Source organism: Suillus bovinus (genome assembly GCF_016758785.1).
Source record: "Suillus bovinus strain UH-Sbo-P2 chromosome Unknown EDB93scaffold_11, whole genome shotgun sequence".
Classification (NCBI taxonomy): domain Eukaryota; kingdom Fungi; phylum Basidiomycota; class Agaricomycetes; order Boletales; family Suillaceae; genus Suillus; species Suillus bovinus.
The window spans coordinates 302,197-316,771 of NW_024542067.1; the positions used below are offsets into that span (position 1 = coordinate 302,197).

The window sequence follows — 14,575 nt, forward strand, 5'->3', positions numbered from 1 at the left end:
GACCAAAGTTATACTAGCTAATAAGCTCAAAACATTTTTTCCGGGACCGCCACGAAGAAAGAAACCATACCTAATGCCCGCGACAATCGGTAGAACGTTTGCCTTCTTCAACGTGAACTCGGGAAATGCGGCTCGCCAATAACTTACATATTTGAGACGGATCACGTTGATGTGAGAAAGATGTATCCAAAGGATGTTGTTTACTATAACATGTGAAGTCAATGAACACATGCACCCGTAGTCAAGAACGGGGATCATTAGACGTGTGGTCACTAGCCGCTTTAGATGCAAAGTTTTAGAGTACGCATCGCGATTTCAGGACATGTGCCGCCCATGACTCGACCCATCCTTTCTGGATCGCTCGTAGCCAATTATGTTATGGCATGGTTCAAATACCATTGAACTATCAGTGCAGATGGGTTACTCACGATCCAGTATGATAGTTACGATCACAATCATCCCTGCATTTTTTTTGGTGATGAGCCTCGGACGAACAAGTTTGAAACAGCAACTGAGACTGCGACTGCGACCGAAACACGCGGTGGTGAAGACCACATCACCGACATCATCCAACTAACTTTCCACCAACCTATAAAATAATGGATAATACGGATTACCAGCGACCATAGACCATATTCGAGAGGAAAGAACTTTGTGACGCACAACACTCGTGCTCGTGCTGGATACACCACCATCCAGCGCCTTCGTCGCTGAAATAGGCATCATGCATGGGGGTGAGCGTCTGTTCCCAGAGTAAGTGTCATTATGTGAAATTGAGCAGAGAAATAGCGTATAGTGGTCCGATATCCAATACAGGTGGTGTGAAGATCGCAAAGCTTGCTGTCTCAGTAATTATCAACGAGCGGCTGCAGTCTCTCCATTTTGCTGGTCGAGCCGCGGATATAATCCATTTAAGGTTTCTAAACAAGCCACATTCAGATCTGTCCGGGGAGTTGAGAAACGAGATATAAAATAGGCAGAAACTCAACAACCAGCCAACTTACCTCTCTCACCGGGGCTGCGGACATCCTTCTGCAACGCCTCTAATCACGCCCCACTAGCCCGGGTATCAGGGCTATCATGCGATAAGGATACAACAGGATACGGCAAGGATAGTGCGCCACTGATTCAAACTGATACAACATGCACTCCAGTTACATCAAGAAGTTGATGCATCGGCATTGCATCAATCTACAACCAAATGATACATCATGATTGATATCCTGTCCCTAGTATAGTGAGTATGTGATTGTGGTCCCTGGCTTCAAACGAGAAAGCAACAGATTGGACGCACCTGTACGACCGTAAGATCATGTAGGTTCTTTGAATTATACAGCTTCATATTGTAAAACATCAATGGGCATTGGTATCCTTCTGTCCGGACTTGACACGGTCTATACCGTACACGCCAGACCATGAGTGTACAATAGATATGAGCATTGGTGAGAGATCCTTGTGATATCAGCAAGTTTCACGGATCAGGAACAAAGGCCGGTAGTTTGGCTGTTCCACCCTTGTATTCCCATGGAGGGTCAAAGTCCAAGGGACGAGCGGAGGTTGATAATTCAGGAACAGGCGTGGCAGTGTATGCACCATGGTCCATCCCGAGTTTCGTCTTCAGACTTCGTAATGAGTTCATTAAAGCTGGAGATCCAGAATGCGAACTTGGAGTCCTTGTAGCATGTAGGCAGGCGAATATCATGGCGAAATTGATTTCAATTCGATCTTTCGGGTGGTAAACCGTAAAACCCGTCGCCTGTCGGAGAGCCATTCCTCTTTGCAGTCAGCCAAGGTGCAGTATATATCGTAGGAGCACTTGTGAATGTTGGCTAAGTTTAGGCTCCTCGGGCGTTGCGGCTGTCATAGGCTGGTCGTAGCCAGTCACATAGTAGTCCATGGAAGTACAAAATTATGAACGCACGGTAATTCCCGGCGGAGCCTCGAGGCTTGACGTCGTCCGACCTCCATGTACATATTGTACAGTGGCAATCGCCATCCACCCAGCGTCGGGCCAGCGACGGCTGCTAAACGGGGTCTCATACGGGTTTTATATACGCGCCAGTGCCAATAAGAAATTGATGTAATTCGACGCGACCGCGGCACATACCTTACAGGCTATACTTTAAGTTTTATGAGACTTTGAGAATCAATGGTACTGTCCATGCGAGAAGGTGGCAGCCTACTAGTGATGGTTAAAGTTCCTACATCGCGAGTTGCATCTCTGCTAGTGCTGTACTTGGAATTTTCGGAGAGATCCTTCTTTTGGATAATGTTGTCGGAGTGGGCTCTCACGGGACCAAACAGAGTTTGGAACTTCAACAACTTGAACTTGTGTCACAGTTCTCTCGAACTCAGTCTCGAACCCTTGTACATGATAGCAAGTTACCGAAGACTGATCGATACCATCTAGGTATGTGTAAACTTTTTCAATATCTTTTTCAGTGTCTTTGAAATTTTCACTTGCCCATCAGACCGTCCGCCAGGTGCATAATGCTATCGAGAAAAAGCTGGGCTACTCTACTGCGGCGACGGCGACTTTTAAGCACAGGAAGCTTGTCAACATCGCAGTACACCAGTGCACCTGACTCATCTACAAAACTACTACCCTCGCGGCCTTCTCGAGAAGCACGTAATATTCGGGCCCTACACACGGCGACTTCAAACTCGAACACAATTCCAGATACCTATGATGGTTTGTAGTGTGCTATAAAGTCGTATGTCTCAGCTGACCTCATCTGTAGTATGTGTTATCGGTGGAGGACATGCAGGCTGCGAAGCAGCGACAGGTGCTGCCCGTACAGGTGCACGAACAGTGCTGCTAACCCAGCGGATTGATACTGTGGGCGAGCTCTCATGCAATCCTTCTATTGGTGGTGTTGGGAAGGGTACACTAGTGAGGGAGGTCGATGCTCTGGATGGCCTTATGGGAAGGATCGCGGGTGCGTCACTTACAGATGTGCGTAGATGCAAATAACTGAGACTTGTCGTACAGATAAAGCTGGGATACAGTTCCGTATGCTCAATGCCTCAAAGGGTGCAGCTGTTTGGGTGAGTCAAGTGGATAATACTCATCTCATCTCACTACATCCGAGAAACAGGGACCTAGAGCGCAGGTAGACCGTAAGATCTACAAGCATCATATGCAAGACATCATGTTTAGCTACACAAACCTGGACGTGCGTGCTGCAAGCGTATTTGACCTCGTATTTGACAACAGTCCCTGCGCATCCACGTCCTCGTCAACGTGGGGAACCGTGACTGGCGTCCGATTAGGTGCGTGCGCTATGCCTGCACATCGAAAAAGTTCTCATCGGTCTTTCTTTACAGAAACAGGAGATGTCATCAAGTGTTCCAAGGTCGTTATTTGTACTGGGACCTTTCTCGGCGGTGAAATTCATATCGGTACGTTGCGGCTTAAGTCAAATTATGCTGCACGACTTATGCCTTCATCTCAAATTGTCTTTCGCTCTTTATACCTTCACTATGAATTTTATGGCAGGGATGCGTCGTATACCTGCGGGGCGTATCGGAGAGGCACCCTCTATGGGTCTTTCTGCATCCCTCAACGCAGCAGGGTTTAAACTTGGACGCCTGCAAACTGGCACGCCTGCCAGACTCGATAAGCACAGCATTGATTTCAGCCGGATGGAACGGCAGGATGGAGATCAAAAACCTCAGCCGTTTTCGTTTGTTCATCGAGAAGTAGATCATGCTGTAAGTTTTCGACGTTCATGAACTAGATGTGAGGACCGAGTTTGCTATAGAACAACCAAATTCCCTGTTTTCAAACTCACACCACACTGGAAACGCATCGTGTCATCAAGGAGAGTATGCATCTCAGCGTACATATTCAGGAGACCAAAAAAGGTTTCTAGCTTTTAGTTATTCTCTACTTTTCTTAACATGACATCGCAGGTCCGCGATACTGCCCCTCACTGGAAGCCAAAATTACCCGTTTTGGACACAAGGGCAGTCATACCATCTGGCTTGAGCCAGAAGGATATGATTCAGGTATGTTTTAGTGTTGGATGGAAACTACGCATCCTAATCTTCTGTAGACCTGATATATCCCAACGGATTGTCATGTTCTATGCCCGAAGAGCTTCAAGAACCAATGATGAGAACAATACCAGGTCTTGAACAAGTTAAGATGCTGCGGCCGGCATATGGTGTTGAATATGATCATGTTGATCCCCGCGAACTGACCTGTAAGTTGCACAAGAATATAACATCATGCCCAACTCATGATTTCCCAAGCGACCTTAGAAACAAAACGTATCAAGGTAACTCTCGTGTCCGCATCTTGTCATTGTCGCCTCACAGGCACCTTGTAGGGTCTTTATCTCGCTGGCCAGATAAACGGCACAACGGGTTACGAAGAAGCCGCTGCGCAAGGTTGCCTTGCAGGAATTAATGCAGGCCTTTCAGCCCGATGCCGTCCCCCGATGTTGCTTACCCGAGCAGATGGATTCCTGGGAGTGATGGTAGATGATCTAATAGGAAAGGGGGCGGAGGAACCATGTACGCCTGACCTCTGATCTAACCATTTCTGATGCGAGGCTAATTTTGGTTATTTATGGAGACCGGATGTTCACTTCTCGTTCGGAATACCGGATGACGCTGAGGAGCGACAACGCTGACATGCGGCTAACTGAGATTGGTACATCTCGCAGACCCTGTTCTGATGTTTTTTTACGATCTAATAGTTTGTTCATATAGGTCATTCTGCTGGAATTGTCTCTCCTGACAGATGGTCAGCCTTTTTGAGTGATCGAGACGCTATACAGCGAGGCACTGGGCTCCTCACAAACGTTGTGCTCAGCCCGCAGGTGAGGGCCGTTTCGAGCTTGTCTGAATTATTTCATTTATTTTGGCTCAGGGTTGGGGGAGATACGGATTTGATATTGGACGAGATGGTATCATGAGGAGGTTCGTAGTTGCGTCTCTATGGTATAACACCAGCTGGAATTCTGCAATAGTGCATACGACATGCTGAAGATTCCAGGTATGACCGCCGCCGATCTCGTACGTTCTGGAGCTGTTCCAGGTCTCGATCTTGTGGAACCTCATATCAGAGCGCGGATCGATATTGAAGGTGACAACTATTGCCATTCTTTATTCCAACATCTCAATGGGCTTTGAAACAGCATCCTACGCTCCTCACCTCCCACGACAGCTGGCAGACCTTGCATTATTCCATGCCGATGAGTCGCTGCAACTGGATCCTGACATGGACTACTCCAAAGTGCAGGGATTGAGCGAGGAGGTGAGGGAGCGCTTACAGAGCATCAGGCCCACAACTTTGGTGAGCTCTTTGTTTTGACGATGTGGTGTGATGCTGGATTGATCGCGCTTTAGGGTGCCGCCAAGCGCATGGAAGGCATGACTCCGACTTCTGCGATCTACCTGCTGAAGCATGCCAAGCGGACATGGCGAGCAACTGACGCACTAGAACCTAGAAATGAAGAGCAAGTTAAAGCGGTGCATTTGACTGATCATCGGCCCGTCATAAAGGCTGCAGCTGCATGACAGTCTTCACGGGCATCGCTATTCACTGTCAACAACGTTTAATCACCGCTCATTATCTTCGTCTTCTGTTTGCGCCAGGATGTCTTATATTGATATCGCATACGTCTGAAAAGTACTGCGTATGACAAGTTCCGTTGTAAAGGATTTCAATGCCGATTATCTTCATGCTCTGGGACGTTGCACTGTTAATGATGTGGTGCCGCGCGGAAGCCACAGAGGACCCGTCGGCGTATGCTGGATGCTGCGATATCAGCTCCATGCTCTTTATTACATCAGTTTTTAAAAACGCCAAGTTCGATGGTGCAGTTTCTTTTGTGAGTGTGAATTTATTGAATGTTAAAGTGACGTGCCTTTATGTTTCATTAAGATAGCAGCTCTCTTGCGAGGCAATATGAGAAGCCCTCCAGTGATATTTTCTATGTATCAAGTGGCCTGTTGTGTTTGCTGCATAGAATGGAAATGGAAATTATCGTTGGATCAATCATTAACGAAGTGTGCTACTCGTGTCGCAGCATAACCCAATACAGGATGTGGGTCGATGACCGAAGTCATGTGGAAGAGCACTCCCCCGATACTCCCATTCCATGTTTGTTGACAAAACTTGACCGGAGCACGACTGACATTCGATTGTGTCTTTCAATTTTCCACAGCCTGCATTGTTGAATACGAGATCTAGCCGAACACTTCCCGCTTGCGAAAAATGCCGTGTCAATTAATGTCTAGCTTCTTCCTTGGTGATATCGGTACAAGGAGTTTGTCTGCGAGATATCGAGCTGCTATATCGGAATACGGATAGGACTTCTGGTTACTACCACAGCATGGCTGGCTCATCCGAATCACCGACGACTCCGTTACTTATAACCTGAACGTCTGAACCTTCGCTGGCAATCGACTACCTCAGTGGCACTTCGAAGCGTCACTGCTTGTCCATTCTTTCTCCGCTAGTACGCAAGTCATGGAATAATCTGATGCGACTATGTAATAAACATTCTTCCCTGGTCAAATCCGACCAGCCGGAGCCCGGATCTAGTTGTAGTACGGTAATACTGCTGCGGCTGATGTCCCTAAACTCTTCAAGGGCGCCGTTCATCACGCATCAATAGGATTCGGTGCATGCTGGGGTCACGGCTGCAAATACTAATGGGGTGGGCTCGATCAAAGGAAAAAGAATTACTGTCGCGACAGCTGTATGATGGAATGTACCATCAGCCTGAGAAACTCTTTAATAAAGGCTACAAAACCCCTTGTCCAGCATGTCAACAAGAGGCCCAGGCGCAGTATCTCTTCAGCAGCGCTCTCGGGCCACCTAGACCGTTGCACTCCCATCGTGGTCTGGTCACGGTGATCAACGTTATCTATGATAGCGCATCCTTGACGCGAGGCCCTTCCAGATGCACGAACTCCGCGTTCCCCCGCATGTCAACATCCCATTCATATGCCCGTTCCCAGGATAATGAAATAAGACCAGTTAAACTCGCAATTCAACAGTGCCATAACACAAATCTTCGCCGAATATTTCCATGCTGCATCTAGTGTATGAGTGCCTGCGAACATAGAGTAATGAATGCATAGTGTACAATGAGGAATTGCTGGGGTGTGGTAATCTGAGTAACAAAGAAAGAAAACAAAGCATTGACAATGCAGATGATGTCGGTAAGCTTGAAGGGTCTTCAAGAGAGCATGAGTGGCTCCTCATGATTGGATTGTTCCTCATTCTAGAGCACGTTTCCAACAACGGCGTAACAATCTACACAAAGAGTCCCATCGCTGCGATCAGAAAAGACCTCAATCGTTGTTTAACGTAGCATTAGTCATCAAAAAGCTTACTTCTGAACACTCTCCACGCAGCACGTTCTGCAAATGGGTCGACCACATCCAGGAACAAGGAGAGCTCCGTCGTCTAGCCCGAAAAGCGTACCTCGAGATTTCGAAGGATAGTCAACATCAACGTCATCCTTTTCTGAAGGTTTCTTTCGTTTGCCAGAAGATGGAGAGAGGTGTATACTACAGTTCATGGTGGAGATGTTTAGACTTAATGCCGCTCGTTTGGGAGATCCGGAAGGTGACGGTGACGGTGACCCCGACAGAGAGGGACAGCGTGTTAATGCCGGTGTTGGCGGGAATGAGGATTGTCGTAACATCGAGGAGCATGTGCGAGAACAAACAGCACATACAGCTGATCCACACCTGAAAATTTCTCAGATTTAGAAGATGAACAATTAGGAAAGTGTCCACCTTGCACAAGTTAGGCCTGTACTTGCACCTGCACCAGACCTCATTGATGCGGATAACACACGGTGGCATGAAGAGCATGACAAAGTCGAGGCCTTATGTGCGTTTGGTGTTGTAAGTTGGTCTGCCTTCGAGGGACATGAACCTGTGTCGCAGCGCGTGGACGATTGAATAGTATGGCTCAATTTTCTTTTCTTGAACGCATGTTTCCTGCTCGGAGGTACGGAAGATGTGAGAGACAATTGGGGGGTTGGCGCACGCATTAATGCTCTCGAGAGGCACTCGATGTAGTGTCGGTCAAAGGGCAAACCCAACCGCGGCGTACGCGTTGTCCAATTTAAATGTAGTTTAAATTTGAAAGCTTTGATTTTGGAAACACGTGACCATGACGCGCAACATCTTGACGATTCTTAGGTTACACTCGACGGATCGCTTCGAAAATGACCCAAAGTATAAAGTAAGGCAACGTGACAGATGATACAACAGCGTTCAAATCATAACAATCCAAAATGTCCAATCACGAAGCAGTTCGTGATCGTACGGTGATAAGCCCTGCTTGTTATACCGGACTGAACCTCTGAAGCATGTCGTTGGCTACGTCTCTTGACTCCTTCATAACAACAATGGCTCTCTCTCCCTGCTCTAGACCTCGCCACTCCAGTCTTTCGAGAACACCTCCGACGAGCATCTCGAGAGCAAAATCCGCGTATACTTCTTTGTGCTGTCCATAGTAAGGACAGGAAGGAACTCGAAACAATGCTGATGCACCAACATGTATGGTAATCGACAAACAAATAGGGATGCCACTTGAAATTGCTCGCAAGAGCCAAAATCAGCTCGAGATAGCACAATTCGTGCTGGTAATGGAAGAAGCAGTCAGGACTATCTTTGGCGGGAGTTGCACCTGGTCGCAGACAAACCACGGTCAGGATGGTGGGGAGAACTTGGTCGAAACCACATCCACATCACCATTGGCATCGGTGGTGACCAGAATTTCCCGGGAACTGACATGCATGCGATGAGGTTCGCAATGAACAGATATTGTTGATGTCGCCGCTGTCTCGTGGTCGTTGGAATGAACATTGTTGAGGTAGTCCATCAACCGGTCGAAGTCTTCTGGCGAAAATCTCACCACGAAATGTGATACTGCCACAACCAGGCAGTCCCATTGGGATTGACTAGCACCGACAGCGAAGTACTACGTTATCTGGAGCTCGAGTGAAGTTAGATGGAATAGACCGAGCTGAAGCGTGCGACAGATGACGTCGGTAAGATTCCATACTCGGCGTCGAACTGATTGTCTAGAACTGCGCCCAAAGAGACTCACCAAGTCGATGTAGAGCAGCACTGAGTGATCCGTTCTTTAAACATAGCAGAGGCATCAGCAAATCAACTTCTACAGCGCCAAAGGCTTGTCAATCCGAACAATTTCTGTTGTCTTCGAACCTCTGCATGATAGTCGACCTCCACTGGTGGTGGTCACGCGTCACGTCCGTCTAGAGGAATTTATTTTCTTATGTAATATACACTGGTACACGCACGTAGTATAAGTATTGGACTTGTTGTGATTGTATAGTAGATCGATATCATTAACTCGAACACGATGTCAGGCGGAGGACAATCTCTTGAAGGAAACCAGAACAGCGAACCTCTACCGGCTGGATGGGGCCGGCCATCTGCACCTCGGGTGGGTCGAGTTGGAGACTGGAATGGCTCTAACAACCCCGGCAGGAACTCCTCATCCTCATCTCGGTGCGCTTCCAGCACCGTTATCTTTGACAACCATCTAAGCATTACATGTAAATAGAGGTGGCTTTGGAAGTCTTTCGAATCTCCCTACATCTGGTAGTGCTAGGATGCCAGGAGGGGTCAACGACGATGAGGACAAAGAGGGTGAGAACTGGTTTGCAGGTGGCGAGCGGAGGTGTGTGAAGCTTGGTCCCTGCTCAATAGTACTCAAGCTTACCAGCTGGGTATTAGTGGCATTTCAGTGCAGAACCCTAACTCTGCCAGTGCTCGTCCTGGAGGGCGTCTCGTGAGTGATATCTTGAGGCAGGCTGCGGAGTACGTCGTTCAGCGCCTGAATCGATGTTTTAATCCTGACAAAGACTTTGTATTTTGAAGGGGTGGGATGGCACCTCCACCTGACGCCCGTAGAGCAGCTGGACCTTTCAGTGGTGGCGGGCATATCCTTGGAGGCGACGAAGTGGAGAGCTCATATGTACCGGATCCGACTGCAAAAGATGGTGAGTTTTATTACCGATCGCTGTTCTAGTGGTCGTTACCTATGGCTGACCTGGCATTCTATATGAAGACGAAGATGACATCGTTGTCCGGCACCTCCATCTTTGGAGAGACGGATTCAGCCTTGAAGATGGACCACTAATGCGATATGATGAGCCTGGTAACCAGGAACTTTTGAGGTCCATCCAGCAAGGGTATGTTACATTCTGTTATCATTATATTTTCGTTCATTCCATTATTTACAAGTACTGCGCCCGTATCCTTCATGGACGTCACACCTGGGCAGCGTGTTAACCTCAACGTGGCAACCCGGCTTAGCGAGGACTATGTACCCCCAAAGAAGGGCAACTTTTCAGGACCTGGACAAAGGCTTGGTGCACCAACTCCTGCTGTTACCTCTGGTGCAGCAGCTTTGATGCCAGGATCCTTTCCGTCTGGCACCAGCAGTGCTGCTGGTCCAAGTGTTAGTGTCGAGAGGCACAGTATCAACACCCGCTTTGAGGTCGACCAGACGCAGCCTACTACGAGCGTGCAGATCCGTCTGGCAGATGGCACACGTATGCCGTGCAGGATGAACCTTACGCATACCGTTGGTGATCTTCGCTCGTTCATCAATGCGTACGTTGTGTTTAGCCCTTGGAAATTTGCCAAAAACACTAAATATTTCTTCGTAGTTCTCGTCCCGAGAATCTGTCACGCCCATATACGATTGGAACGACATTCCCTAATCGTACCTTGGAAGATGATACTGAAACAATCGAGGGTGCTGGACTAAGTAACAGTGTCATTGTTCAACGGTGGGTTTGAAGTGAAAGGTAGATAGCTGGGGATGAGATCAATGTATTCATCAACCTTGTACAATTACGACGTCGTCCAATGAAGAAAGGTGCTCGTATCATTCATCCGTCGGAGTTTCAGCCTTTAGAAAGTCCAAAACGGACGATATTTCTCACGGGTCAACTGAACTTAGTTTTTTTCGTTGTCATTAACGGTACCGGTATCGAGTAAGCCCATTACCCCGACTCACAGCGAAATCAAAGAGCTGTACAAGACCTTCGAGCGGGAAAATTCGTACTCGAAACACACTTGAATAGCCCGTACGAGGATCTATTTGACAAGCACAACTAACATTGTAACAACCCACAGCCCAATCATGGCGCCGTTCACAAAACCTGAGGCCGTGCTCAAGCAAGCAGAGGGCCTAGTCTCTGTCGGTCAGTCTCATGCGGCTCTTCAGTCGCTCGTAGAGATGTTCTCTTCAAAGCGCTTCCGCTCGACACCACTTACTACGCTCGAGCCAATCGTAATCCGCTTCGTGGAACTTTGCGTCGATATGCGTAAAGGCCGCACTGCCAAAGAGGGCCTCATGCAATACAAGAATATCGCACAAAATTCGAGCGTTGGAAGCATCGAGGTTGTCATCAACCGTTTCATTCAGCTCTCAGATGCAAAAGTCACCGAGGCGCAGGAGAAAGCGGACAAAGTCACCGGACCTGTTGATGTCGATGATCTTGAGGCAAGCGAGACGCCTGAGAGCATTCTCCTTGGCGCTGTTAGTGGTGATCAGAGCAAGGACCGCACGGATCGTGCACTCGTCACACCCTGGCTCAAATTCTTGTGGGAGAGCTATCGTACATCACTCGAGACTCTCAAGAATAATGCTCGGCTGGAAGTCATCTATCAGGTGAGCTCATTTTCCTCCTGACTACCCGCATGCACCTTTGGAAAGCAGTTCCATTCCTTTTCTAATTTTCGGTCCTCGATATGCTTCCTGAAGGGAAGGCATCTAATTTAGGCAGGTATCAGCGCCTCAGGCTCTTTATAATGATCGCCTCAGCGTGATGCGGGATGACCCTGATTCCATATTTTCTAACATGAATTCTTTAGCAAGTTGCACAGCAAGCTTTCCGTTTCTGCCTAAAGCACCAACGGAAAGTCGAGTTCCGGAGACTTTGTGAAACTCTTCGACTGCACCTTTCCAATGTCGCAAAATATGCGCATCAAACACATGCTATCAACCTATCGGATGCGGAGACACTGCAACATCATCTCGACACCCGGTTCGCTCAGCTTAATACCTCCGTCGAACTTGAGCTTTGGCAGGAGGCGTTCCGCAGTGTCGAAGATGTGCACAATCTGCTCACAATGGCAAAAAAGGCTCCCCGTCCGGCGATGATGGCGAACTATTACGAAAAGTTAACCAAGATTTTCTTGATGAGCGGAAATGCTCTCTATCATGCTGCTGCATGGGGTCGCTACCACGCAATTGTTACTAGTATTGGGGGAAAGAGCGAAGAGGAGATGGCAAAACTCGCCGGCCAGGTACTTGTCAGTGCCTTGGCCGTCCCTGTCGGTCTACAAGACGAAGATGAGGATGGCAAAAGCAAAACATCCCGCCTAACTGCTCTTCTTGGTCTCACCAGAGCACCCACTCGCGCCGGGCTGATCAAAGATGCCGTATGTATATTTGCCACCTTGGAACTGAATGTATGTTTACCCATTCACAGCTTTCTCGTGACGTCCTCCGTCTTTCCCCAGCACCCATCAAATCTCTGTACACGCTCCTCGAAGCTTCATTCGATCCCCTGACGCTTTGCTCTTCCACTGCCCCGCTTCTCGCAGAACTTTGTGCACAGGATACACCATACTTTGGCTATCGTTCCCTCCTGGAACGTGCACTGCTCTCCCGCCTGCTTGCGCAACTTTCTCAAATTTATTCCACCCTTACCATCACCTCGCTCCTCGAACTTGTTGCTCCCCTCAAGGGGCTCGGCCCTGAGCAGGTAGAAGCGTTCCTCATGGGTTGTGCACGCCGCGGTGAGCGCAGCGTATATGTTGACCACGCCACTGGCACAATCACCTTCATCGACGAGGGTTTCGTAGTCAGCTCTGAGGACCCCATCCCGTCCACGAGCACGAACACAGAGGCAAGCATCCAGCCCAGCGCCGCAGAGCTCGTGCGCACACGGCTGAGCACGCTCGCAGTGACACTGCATAATTCCCTCGCAGTTCTGTACCCCCCGCCCCGACTCTCTCCCGAAGAAGAAGAAGCTGCGCAGCATGCCAAATTTGCGGAGCTTGTCGCGGCTGCGAACGCTGAACGGCATGCGCTGTCGCTCCGTCGTGCACTCGTTGCCCGCCGCCGCGAGCTTCTCTCTGAGCTCTCCGCTCGCAAAGAGAAGGAGGAGGCCAGCCGTCGTGCGGAAACGACGCGGCGCGAGAAGGATGAGGAGGTACGACGCGCCAAGCTCGAGATGGCGAAGAAGGAGAGGGAACGCGCACAGAAGGAAGTCGATTCTATTCGTGCGGAGGAAGCCAAGAAGCTCGCACAGACGCTGATCAAGAAGGGCAACCTGAAAGTGTCGGTGGACGTGCGTATCCCCTTTTCAAACTGGTCTATTCAAGGGTTACTGATGACTGCCCATAGGAAATGGAAGATTTATCGACAGACTCACTTATGCGTATGCAAGTCGAGCAGCTCGAACGCGAGAAGAAAGAGCTCAACCAGCGTTTGCGTACCGCTGCCAAGCGAATCGACCACATCGAGCGTGCGTATCGCAAGGAAGAGCGGCCGCTGCTTGCAGAGGACTACGCGGAACAGCAGGCCACTGACCGCACAATCTTCGAGACGCTCCAGCGCTCACGTATTGAGAGCGCTCGTGAGGCCTTCCAGGAGGACATCGCATCCAAGAAACGTTTGAGCCGCATGATGCAGGATTATCAACAGAGGAAGGAGTTCATCATCGCACAGCGGAGTAAAGAACATTCAGCCAAACTCGCGGAGTCACGCAAGAGAATCGAGGAGGAGAAGGAGAAGATGCGGATTGCACATCAGATGATGAAAGACGAGCAAGAACAAAAGCGTCTTGAGGTTGAGAGAATCCGCAGAGAGCAGGAGGAAGAAGAGGCCCGATTAGAAGCTGGTGAGTATACTGGATAACAAATTCATCGTTTCCTCATGTTTCTTCAGAGCGGCGTGCAGCTGAGGAGGAGGCCGAGGCTAAGGAACGGGAAGAGAAAGAGAAGGCCGCAGAAGCACGCATGAAACGGGAAGAAGAGCGTGCCAAAATTCAAGAAGAGGCAAGAAAACGTGCCGAACGCGAGGCTGAGGCTGAAGCACATGCTGCTCAACGCCGTGCGGTGCAGCGCAATCAACTAGCAGCGCAACCAGCGCAGCCCCAAGGAACTTGGCGACGTGGAGGAGCACCTCCTGCGCCCACACGTGCTGCTGCTATATCCACACCACCACGGGTTGAAAGCCCCCTGCCTGCTGCTCCTGCTGCTTCTACCACAGGCACATACCGACCTGGTGCATTTGGTAGTGCCGCCGGAGGCGGCTGGAGAGACCGCCAAGCTCCAGCTCCAGCTACCGCACCTGTTCGGACTGCATCTCCTGCCCCCCTCGCATCTCCTGCCCCTCTCACATCTCGTAATGCCCCACTGCCTGAACACAGGAAGAATGATGATGGATTCGAGACTGTGCCGGAGAAGAAGGTGTGGAAATCTCGGAGAGCCCAGGGCCAGGCATAGATACTGTATGCTTGCACGTCACACCATGTTGTTACCATTC

General features: G+C 49.3%; 5 protein-coding genes across 5 annotated transcripts; 3 read left to right on the forward strand and 2 right to left on the reverse strand.

Annotated features, from left to right (window-relative positions):
- Positions 1-2,322: 2,322 nt before the first annotated feature.
- EDB93DRAFT_98179 (mitochondrial translation optimization protein) lies at positions 2,323-5,729 on the forward strand. The gene is made up of 17 exons (XM_041458058.1): positions 2,323-2,692; positions 2,742-2,939; positions 2,993-3,048; positions 3,099-3,273; positions 3,328-3,402; positions 3,500-3,714; positions 3,765-3,867; positions 3,916-4,011; positions 4,059-4,208; positions 4,258-4,283; positions 4,335-4,521; positions 4,583-4,660; positions 4,720-4,829; positions 4,880-4,929; positions 4,980-5,095; positions 5,148-5,305; positions 5,359-5,729. The coding sequence occupies exons 1-17, from the start codon at positions 2,491-2,493 to the stop codon at positions 5,527-5,529; spliced, it is 2,166 nt and encodes a 721-aa protein (XP_041310422.1). The 5' UTR covers positions 2,323-2,490; the 3' UTR covers positions 5,530-5,729.
- Positions 5,730-7,153: 1,424 nt separating this feature from the next.
- On the reverse strand, positions 7,154-8,115 carry EDB93DRAFT_98145 (uncharacterized protein). Its single transcript, XM_041458057.1, has 3 exons — positions 7,765-8,115; positions 7,357-7,716; positions 7,154-7,296 (listed from the first exon to the last, which is right to left on the reverse strand). The coding sequence occupies exons 1-3, from the start codon at positions 8,022-8,024 to the stop codon at positions 7,245-7,247; spliced, it is 672 nt and encodes a 223-aa protein (XP_041310423.1). The 5' UTR covers positions 8,025-8,115; the 3' UTR covers positions 7,154-7,244.
- Positions 8,116-8,190: 75 nt separating this feature from the next.
- Positions 8,191-9,312, reverse strand: EDB93DRAFT_1129866 (uncharacterized protein). Its single transcript, XM_041448895.1, has 3 exons — positions 8,731-9,312; positions 8,534-8,665; positions 8,191-8,482 (listed from the first exon to the last, which is right to left on the reverse strand). Exons 1-3 carry the CDS (start codon positions 8,858-8,860, stop codon positions 8,256-8,258), a joined length of 489 nt encoding a protein of 162 aa, XP_041310424.1. The 5' UTR covers positions 8,861-9,312; the 3' UTR covers positions 8,191-8,255.
- Positions 9,313-9,315: 3 nt separating this feature from the next.
- On the forward strand, positions 9,316-10,907 carry EDB93DRAFT_1129869 (uncharacterized protein). Its single transcript, XM_041448896.1, has 7 exons — positions 9,316-9,513; positions 9,569-9,685; positions 9,742-9,825; positions 9,886-10,007; positions 10,076-10,199; positions 10,252-10,623; positions 10,680-10,907. The coding sequence occupies exons 1-7, from the start codon at positions 9,365-9,367 to the stop codon at positions 10,810-10,812; spliced, it is 1,101 nt and encodes a 366-aa protein (XP_041310425.1). The 5' UTR covers positions 9,316-9,364; the 3' UTR covers positions 10,813-10,907.
- A 78-nt stretch (positions 10,908-10,985) lies between these two features.
- On the forward strand, positions 10,986-14,051 carry EDB93DRAFT_98313 (uncharacterized protein). Its single transcript, XM_041458059.1, has 5 exons — positions 10,986-11,102; positions 11,152-11,689; positions 11,893-12,462; positions 12,513-13,376; positions 13,433-14,051. The coding sequence occupies exons 2-5, from the start codon at positions 11,159-11,161 to the stop codon at positions 13,943-13,945; spliced, it is 2,478 nt and encodes an 825-aa protein (XP_041310426.1). The 5' UTR covers positions 10,986-11,102; positions 11,152-11,158; the 3' UTR covers positions 13,946-14,051.
- The last annotated feature ends 524 nt before the right edge of the window (positions 14,052-14,575 follow it).